The sequence below is a fragment of the Triplophysa dalaica genome, chromosome 21, assembly GCF_015846415.1.
Source record: "Triplophysa dalaica isolate WHDGS20190420 chromosome 21, ASM1584641v1, whole genome shotgun sequence".
Taxonomy (NCBI): Eukaryota; Metazoa; Chordata; class Actinopteri; order Cypriniformes; family Nemacheilidae; genus Triplophysa; species Triplophysa dalaica.
In genome coordinates, this window is record NC_079562.1 from 9,641,376 (window position 1) to 9,651,168 (window position 9,793).

The following is a 9,793-nucleotide window of genomic DNA, read 5'->3' on the forward strand; positions in this document are numbered from 1 at the left end:
ATTAATAAAGGCCTTTTTTTACTAAGAAGGATGTTTTCTCATTTTTCAACCTTCAATGTAAAAAAAACAAATTAGATTTCTCCATTCATGACCCATTTAAAATCCCTCACGTTTACACCCCCATTTTGGTTCAACAGTCGGCTTTCGAGCCGGAATGGCGTTGTTGTGGCCGCGCCCCGGGCAGTCCCCTCACGCTCCCCGTCTGATGACGTCGCGCTGGGCGAAGCCGACGACGCTCTTAGCAACAAGCTAAGAAACCCCACATCTATGCGCGAGTGTAGCCGACGGGACAGAGCCGCAGAGACCCAAAACACTCAGACCGAGGACGAGGTTTGTTTCGAATGTCGACAAGGGTTCGGGGGCATTGTGAGTTAAAACTCCCCCACCCCCCGTTTTCTAATAAAAGCAAGTTAGGCTCGCGCTATCCGGAAGAGAGGACGCGCTAGCCTAAGCTTTAGCTGGCCGTTGGATCGTGCGCTTCGGCTGGGATGACTCTTGTGATCAAACAAACAACCCGATATTCCAGAGGAGGAACGAGCGGAGATCCACATTGGTTTAGTCATTGGGCTGAAAGTAATTGTGCTTTAGGTAGAAAGTTTATATTTCTGCTTTGATTCTCGGCGAAAGAAACGCTTTGGTTGCAACTTTGAGTTTGAGTCTTCATCATCGACGAGGAAGACAGGAACCCCGACCGTTCCTCACCATTACTTTCTTTTGTCTAAACTTTGTTTGTTTCATTTGCAGAATAGAAGTTTAGCAAAAGCTTGCAAAGCAGGTGGTCAAACCGATAAGCCCGACGAAACCAGCTTAAAGGGGATCATGCCTCAACCCTGCAACATTGTGTTGTCAGTTTCTTTGGACATTTAAAGCTTCTCGTCGGACATGAGACTGTGTTGATATCCCACAAGAGTTTTGCGACGTTTCCCCATCAAGCATGCGTTATTGTTTTGGATGGATCTAGTACAAATATTTTTTGGGAAAAGAAGAGTTTGATGTTGACTGCGTGCAAACATGATGATATTGAGCAGAAAACCAGATGGCCCCATAACGGCAGGTAAATATATCCACTTCATTACCAGTCGAAATTTAATATGCAGACTTTCTAAGTTTGCAGTGACTAATCTGGCAGAGACTATTTAAAGACAGCTGGATAACAGTGTTATTTATAAAGACAAGCAGTGCATGTGTGTTTTTTGAACTATTCTTGGTGAACCTACCAATAACTGCATCTACTCATCTACTGCACCTGTAACTTCAATAACTGCATTAACTCATCTACTGCACTGCAACTTTAATAGCTAATGTCTATAATTAATGCACACTTAAGTAACTTGCACTATTGTATAGTCTAAATTGTTATCTTTTCATAACCAGCTGTACATTAATGTTCACAGTATATAGCCTTCTGTTTATATTGTTCATAGTACATACCTATTGTATAGTATTTTTCCTAGTATTGTATTCTGTATTTATTCACACTGTATATCCTGCACTTGCTAATTACTTAAACTACATTTCGTTACACTGTACTTGTATATGTGTAATGACAATAAAGTTGAATCTAATCTAATCTAATAGGGAACAAGTTTGCGAACTTTTTCGTTTTCTTACTGTAATTCTGCGACGTTAATTATCGCATGTCAATACTACGGAATGCATTGGTGACCAGAAAGAATATCCCACATTTTAATGTTGTAAGTGTTTGTAATACGCGTACCGTATAATGGTACTATAAAATATAATGGTGCATTAATTGTGTGCTGTTCATTGTTTTGTTCAGTGCTCATTTCTTCACCCTTACTGGAATACAGCGTACAGTACCCATTGTTTTCTATGCAAAATCATAAAAAAGTGTAATAATATAATAATGCCGAATTTTGGAAACTGTTAAAACTGGACTGAGTCATAAAGACTTGTTTAATATGTAGCCACCTGCCGTGCTGTGTGTTCAAGCGACTCTCTTTTGTCTGACGCACCTGTAACTTGGTTACATACTTCCCTAAAGGGATTCGTTTATCTCAGATGGGAAGCTTCCTTCTTTTACTTTATTCTTTGTGTATCTGTTACCTGCATTCTTATGTATCATTTTGTGTAACAGTTAAATTGGATTAGGCAAACTATTATTCAAATTTATCCTATGGTGTGACAGCAAAAATATAGAAAAAAATCTAACAATGAAGATACATCTCTCGTTTGCTATTTTATATGATAAACATACATATACAATTCATATAAAACAGTGTAATATCACACCACAGTCCACAATGACGATTCGTCAACTACCCATCTGTATTTTACAGCAAAAATGTTCTGTTGTGATTTTAAATGTGATTCTCAACATAATGCCATGCTTATATTATGTTCGTATTTTCCACAGCTCGCCACGGGGATGGTCTCTATGACTCCTACATGCGAACCGATCATGTCTTGAATCAGGATGCTGACGTGAAGGGACAGAGTCCCTCCGGGCTGCCTCCCCTTCCCAAATACACGGTAAGTTCTGACTTCCTGTTTCCCCAGTGGTGCCCATTCTGGGGTCATCCTTCCTCAGTCTCATGGCGAAACTATTTCTCTAGTGCATGAACGGGAAACTGCTTGTGTGCGGTAGTTTATTGAATAAGTGGGTTTTTAAATTAGATCCACTTTTTCATAAGTTACACAATATTGCCTTGTGTGCTCATACTGCTGAACTTGCTTGTATAGTTTTGCACAGCTGAGCCACTATACCACAGAAGAGGGCATGTGCCTTTGCCACTTGTGAGAATTGGAACGTCACTTATTTGGAGAAGTCCCTCCCCACATTCTGCTGATGGTGCAGGTTCAGTCTGTGACACATGAGTGTTTATTGTGTTTCACAGCTTGTGTAGCACACAAGGTCAGCGGCTCAGCTGTGTGCATAGTTTTTAAAACCTAATAACGCTCAGTTTAATAAATGAATATTTTACACCTGGACTATATCAGGTTTTCAAACCGAGCAGATTATACCTGCAGTTAGGTCCATGTAGCTTACAGAATGATGCATCATAATGGAAAAATGGAAGTAAGGGATATGATAATCCGATTCTCTAGTCAGATCTTTCTTGTTATGCAATAAATAATACACTGTACGTGCTGGGCCTGGTGGTATTAATTTGGTTATAAAACTATATCATGTATAACTGTAACTATATATATATAACAAACACCAGCAACAATTAACCGGTGTTTAGTCCGTTTTAAAGGAACAGTTCACCCGAAAATATAAGTTCTGTCTTCATTTACTCACCCTGAAGTTGTTGTGCATCTGTTTTAATGTCTTTGTTCTGACGATCACAGAGAAAGATATTTGGAAGAATGCTTGTAACCAAACAGGTCTTGGCCGCCATTGACTACCATATTAGGTGAAATTACAATGGTAGACAAAAGTGCCCAGAACTGTTTGCTTTCCTACATTCTTCAAAGATATATATTTTGAACAGAAAAAAACTATATTTTTCCAACTATGGTTTGAAACAACTTGAGGGAGAGTAAATTACATAATTTTTATTTTGGGGTGAACTGTCACTTTAAGTACTCTGTTACCAAACTATTGTGAACAACTTTGATTTATTGTCCTTTGTCACTTCCACACACTTGTAGTACTGTTTTGAATAAGTTCTTGAGTATATATAAGGATGTTAATGTGATTGATTGCTTATGTCTGGGGTGATGCAGCTGTGTATTTGGCTGATCTCTGCATTATCCGTCAGTTCCCAACACACGTGAATCTATTTTCGCCCAACTCCTCAGAAATGTCATTCCATGTGCCTGCCCCCTACACTATTGACACACTATTCACGGCAGTGGGTTCACCTTATAATTTTACGTACGTGACCTAATTTAAATATCTTGTCTTCAGTTGTCTTTGGGCAGTTAAAAGGGCTTAACTATAAATCTTAGATTGGGAACTCTTCAATACAGTTGGGACTTGGAGCAACCATGGTGCATTAAACACATTCTGAATGTGAAAGATGGTTCTTCTTTTCGTATTCAGTCAGCAAAAACCACTTTAACTTGCAGTATGCTTATTTAGTAAGGTAAAGGCTAAATGCAAATTTAACTATATAGTTCATTTGAGTGGTAATCTCTCAACCATGTAAAAAATGCATTCTAAATGTTATTTTTGTATGTAAGGGAAAAATGACATGGTGCGGTCATGCTCCCTTCCTTAAAGGTATAATTTTCCCAAAATGAATGGTATGTATTCAACCTCATATCGTTCCAAAAATATATTACTTTTAATCTGTGGAACACAAAAGAAGATATTTTGAAAAATGTCTCGGTGGTTTTGTGTCCCCACAATGGGAGCAGATGTTGTTTGGTTGCCGCCGTTCTTCATTATATCTTTTGTGTTCTGCAGAAGAAAGTCGGTTTTGATATGAGGGTGAGTAAATGACGCATTCATTTTTGGGTGAGCTGTCCCTTTAAGCCAAACATGTAGTAAGTTAGGTTTATATTTGAATTGGTTCTCCATGGTGTGTTTTGAAGTCAACAGGATGACTGTTTCTAACGATTTCAAATAGACTCTGGCCTGTATAGGTTTTTCCTGAATGCCCTGTAAGTATAGAAACAACATCCTGTTCTTCCAGTTTTGTGTTCACGTTCCAATGTGCATTCTCTGTCGCTGCAATTATCACTCGTGCATCAAATCCCCCTTCTCTCTGAACCCGTGTTATTCTCAGGGTTACTAGGCAGCTAATCAGCTCTGCACGTTTGCGTTATTGATCATTTAACAATGGCCCGATAGAACCTCAGACGAACATCATATTGATTCTGTCATGCTCTGGAGCTATAAGTGATAGGAGGTAGCCAGCCATTCTTTTTTACTTTCATTTTTAAGCCTTCCTAATCCTCAGTGTTGCTTTAAAGTAGGAAGTTATAACTAATGACCAATTATAATTTATACTAAATTATCTTTTTCATTCTTAAGGGGGTCAACAAGCCTACAGTGAAAGATCTAGGGACCCGAGGAGGGCAAATGAAGTTGAAGTACGTTTACGAAGACACATACAACTCCAAAATCAATGGCACATGCCAGGTGCCCACCAAGCCTCTATCTGCGATCACCAAAGAGAGAAGTGTGGAGAGCAACATCTCTGTGAAATCCTCAGAGAGCTCAACAAAAATCCCAAAGCTGGCCACCCCGATGACCCCGGAACAAGCCCTGAAGCAATACAGGCAACAGTTGACTACACTGGAGCAGCAGGAGATCCACACCTATCCGGAGATCTACTTCGTGGGACCAAACGCCAAAAAGAGGCAAGCCGTAGCAGGAGGCACCAACAACTGCGGATATGACGACGACCAGGGAGGTTACATCCACGTACCTCATGACCACCTCGCCTATCGCTACGAGTTTCTCAAGGTGATCGGCAAAGGTAGTTTCGGGCAGGTGGCGAAGGTTTACGACCACAAGTTACAGCAGCACCTCGCCCTTAAGATGGTGCGCAATGAGAAGCGCTTTCATCGGCAAGCTGCCGAGGAGATCCGAATTCTGGAGCACCTGAAGAAGGAAGACAAGAAGGGCCACATGAACCTTGTCCACATGTTGGAAAACTTCACCTTCCGCAACCACATATGCATGACCTTCGAGCTCCTCAGTATGAACTTGTATGAGCTCATTAAACGCAACAAGTTCCAAGGGTTCAGTCTGCCGCTGGTACGCAAGTTTGCACACTCTATCCTCCAATGCCTTGAGGCTCTGCATCTCAATAAGATCATCCACTGTGACCTAAAACCAGAGAACATTTTGCTCAAGCAACAAGGCAGGAGCGGCATCAAGGTCATTGACTTCGGCTCTAGCTGTTTTGATCACCAGCGCATCTATACTTATATACAATCCCGTTTTTACCGCGCACCCGAAGTCATCTTGGGCTCCCGGTATGGGATGCCTATAGACATGTGGAGCTTCGGTTGCATTCTGGCCGAGCTTCTTACCGGATACCCTCTGTTTCCTGGGGAAGATGAGGGCGACCAGCTAGCCTGCATGATGGAGTTACTGGGTATGCCTCCTCAGAAACAGCTGGAACAAGCCAAGCGTGCCAAGAACTTCATCAGCTCCAAAGGCTACCCTCGATATTGCAATGTGAGCACACTCAGCAACGGCACAGTGGTGGTCAACGGGGGCCGCTCTCGGCGAGGAAAAATGCGTGGTCCCCCGGGAGGCAAGGAGTGGGTGACGGCCCTCAAAGGCTGCGATGACCCAACGTTCATTGACTTTCTGAAGAAGTGTTTGGATTGGGACACTACTACACGAATGACGCCGGTTCAGGCTTTAAGACACCCATGGCTCTACAATAGATTGCCAAAGCCTGTACCCAGTGGAGAAAAGTCAATGGTGCCCAAACGCATCACAGAGCACAGCACCTCTTTCCCTACCATTATCTCCAAGGTACCGCCTGTCACGGGCCCAACCAATAACAAACTGCGGACCACCATGATGGGGGACTCCAGTGGAAGTATACCCTTACGTACAGTGCTGCCGAAACTCGTTTCATAGAGATTCCTTAGCCTTCAGGGATATTTGTAGCAGTTTTAGACGTGGATTTTCGTGGAGTGTCAAAACGGTTTTGACTTAAAAAATTTAATGAAGTGTAACATACGAAAAAAAACAATTTTATACAACGTGTTATACTGTGTTTTTATCAGATGGGTTTTGGTAAGTTGTTTGAAATTTCAAGTTGTTATCAGGGCTATTTTTTAACGTGGTTTGGAAAAGAGTGCTTTGAATGAGGTGGGTGAAATTTGGATGCTGACTGCTAATAGTTCTTTCTGAAGTTTGCACTACTTCTGCTGAGAAACACTTAAAACTTGCATCTCAAAGGGCTGTTTTCTGTCTCATTCTTATGATGTTTGAAAAGCTTTGAGTGAGTTCTTCAAATTTTACTTCTCGCTCTAATAATGAATTAAAACACAGAGGAATCAATTTTAAAACAAGAGTTCATAATCCCAAATATGTTTCATAGTTAATACTGACGTTTCTCCTCACAGCACAGTTTATTTAAGAAGCTGTTGCGTTGGATGCGTTTCCCTAGAATAAGATTAAAGAAAGTAAGACACATTTTTGAGCGGTAGAGTTTTGTGCAACACCGTGGAAAAGTTACCTGACACCTTTCAAGACTATAATCCTATCCAGGTTCCATTAGAGAACTAGGGTGCTGTGTTGCAGGAGAGTTTTTATCTGTGCTATTTTGAAAGATGGCGGTCAGGTTTCACTTGAAGGCTTTAGGCGGTACCTCATATTTGCCTGTATGGTGAACAACGTGTTTCCCAAAGCTGGTCGTGGGGGAAGGGAATTGCACATTGGTAATATTGTCATTGACTGTGTGTTGTTTGCTCCGGGCAGTGACAGATGCTGAACAAATCGGTGCGAAACGTGTGTCAGAGTGAACTTCATACACATGTTCAGTGTGTTTACAGGGACTCCCTCTGTCTTTTAAACCTCAACCATGAGCACATTTGTATTGTCTTGTTTAGCCTGCAGCAACTACAGTAATCACTGTATATACAGAGTCGGGGAGGGTGAGGAAAATCTACACAACCAATGTGCAAACAAAAAGCCGTTCCCATCCCCCAGAGAGTGAAACTGATGTTTTGTGGTCTGGTGTATCTCTGCATAGTGGCCTCCTTTCTTTCGCTATTACTCTTTCTCAGTCCTTTAGGTTTACACGAGAATCCTATTATGTATACAGTCGAGCACGCAGCACGTCGTTCACCCACCTCTTGTGCGATCTGGTTTGCACTTTGAGTATTTCTTATTAAAGGGCCTCTGACAGACTGTAAAAAAGATGTATGCATTTGGAAAGGGTTTTGGTCATCTAATGTAAGCATGTTTATTGACACTGCCTCACTTTTTCTAGCTGTGAATTGAACACTGAATGCTTTGAAACTAATAGTTGGTAAGACACTAATCTGCTAAAGGACTGTGATAATGCAAGGTGCTTAACCCAGTGGCCCCAACAGGTGTATGCAAACTCTCCGTGTGCTACCTGGAACAAGGTTGGAAACAAGGAAATGGTTCCCCTTCATCGAAAACAACACAATATTGTTTTACTTACCTGCAATACAGCTACAATCAACTAGCTTCTTTCTCAGGTCTTAACCTCATTGTGGGGTTTAATGGACATTGATGTGATTCCACACACCTAACCTAGGTTTCCGTGTTTTTAGCTTTAGAGACATTGGTGCTCCAAATTACATCACGATTTTCGCCTCTCCATTAAAATAAAAATTCCGATCATATTCATTTTGGGGTTCACTCTTCAAGGTGTAGAATGCATCAGGCAATATTGCAGTTATTGGAAAATGGTTTTAAAAATGTTGTTTGTCTACCTCCTTCCACTAAAGCTTGTGAAAATCTTTTTTCTATGTTCATCTCTTGAGAGATCACTACCGCACAAATAACAGCGTCTCGCTTCAGTGTCCCTGCCTGTTTTCATTAGCATGAATTTTTCACCAAAGCGCCCGCTCACGTGGCTTTCTCGCTCTAAAGTTCGTCTCTGTGTGTGGACCCCTAAGCAGGGTGAAAATCCACTTCTGTGCCTTTAATTCAACACTTGACTAAATCATCAAGGCTCAGCACGGGATGGCTAATGTTTCTCCTCCAGAATAATGGTCAGGTTTTTGTACTACTTTTATTTCACCCTTTTATAGAGTTTTTACAGTTCATGTTTTAATAAAATAGTGGTGTAATTTTCCTGTGATGGAGCTTGTCCGACTGTTGGCCATGTGCTCCAGAGCATGATAATCACAGAACGCATAAAAAGATGTGATAAAAAGGAGTAAAGGACAAGACTTTCATTAATGATGGTGTGTGTAAGAAAACAAATGAGTTTGTATTAGTTTCTTTTTAAAAAAAGAAATAAAATGGATAATTGCATAATTGAAAGTTTGAAACTTGTCTTTTTTCTATCTTGTGCAGTTTTGTGGACATGTGCTCTTTGAAATTACTTAAAGAAATTTAAACCGTTATAGTTGAGTGTTATTCCAGCCCTTCAAAGACAAATCTATGGATTTATCTTGAAAATCATTTATTTAAATGCATAGTTCAACTCAAATATTTATATTCTAAAGAAGGTGTTTTGAGAAATGTCTCAGTGGTTTACTGTCTATGGATGTCAATGGTGGCCAATGTTTGTTTGTTACAAAATTTCTTGAAGATATCTTTTGTGTTCTGCAGAATTATAGGACGTAAATGGAAAAATAATTTTCATTTTTGGATGATCTGAAATGTGCAGTAAAACATTTTTAAAATGTCATTGTCATTGTTTTCAAGCTTCATTTGTGATTAATCACAAAAATATGCAAAGCATCCAGAAGGCATACATTTGTATGAGATAACCATATTGCAAAAAAATCCCTTCATGATGTTTTCTGACTTAAGGTATGTCCATTTCAACAGGGTGTGATTGAATATGAGTTTATATATTAACATTGTGTGCCAGAAGTGAAACCAAATCAGAATCAGACAGCCAATGTGACCTGCGAGTATAATCCATTTCATGTGGATTTGGTTATGCAGTTTCAATAGCTGTTTTGAGGCTCTTAATGATTTAGACTGCGCTTTCCAATCCTTATAAAACTCCAATTACAGTTCCAGACAGTCTAATTGGCAATATTGGCTTGTCTGAATATTTATACTGGGAACATCCCAGTAGATTGAACAATAAAACAATAGTCTGTTGAAAGTGGAGTCTTTTAGAAGACACACTGCATGAAAACACTGTCACGGAGGGTCAGATTGTGCAATATTTATTATGAGGCTAAATATGAAAGT

At 40.3% G+C, this 9,793-nt stretch overlaps 1 protein-coding gene across 1 annotated transcript; it reads left to right on the forward strand.

Moving 5' to 3' along the window:
* Positions 1–220: 220 nt before the first annotated feature.
* On the forward strand, positions 221–9,207 carry dyrk3 (dual specificity tyrosine phosphorylation regulated kinase 3). Its single transcript, XM_056735205.1, has 3 exons — positions 221–1,054; positions 2,378–2,493; positions 4,949–9,207. Exons 1-3 carry the CDS (start codon positions 1,012–1,014, stop codon positions 6,515–6,517), a joined length of 1,728 nt encoding a protein of 575 aa, XP_056591183.1. The 5' UTR covers positions 221–1,011; the 3' UTR covers positions 6,518–9,207.
* The last annotated feature ends 586 nt before the right edge of the window (positions 9,208–9,793 follow it).

What these genes read in the sequence shown, in the direction of transcription:
- dyrk3 (XM_056735205.1), top strand. Translation starts at nt 1,012, where the DNA reads ATGATGATATTGAGCAGAAAACCAGATGGCCCCATAACGGCAG. An exon ending in AGATGGCCCCATAACGGCAG is followed by an intron (nt 1,055 to 2,377) that starts GTAAATATATCC and finishes TATTTTCCACAG; the next exon opens with CTCGCCACGGGGATGGTCTC. An exon ending in CTCCCCTTCCCAAATACACG is followed by an intron (nt 2,494 to 4,948) that starts GTAAGTTCTGAC and finishes TTCATTCTTAAG; the next exon opens with GGGGTCAACAAGCCTACAGT.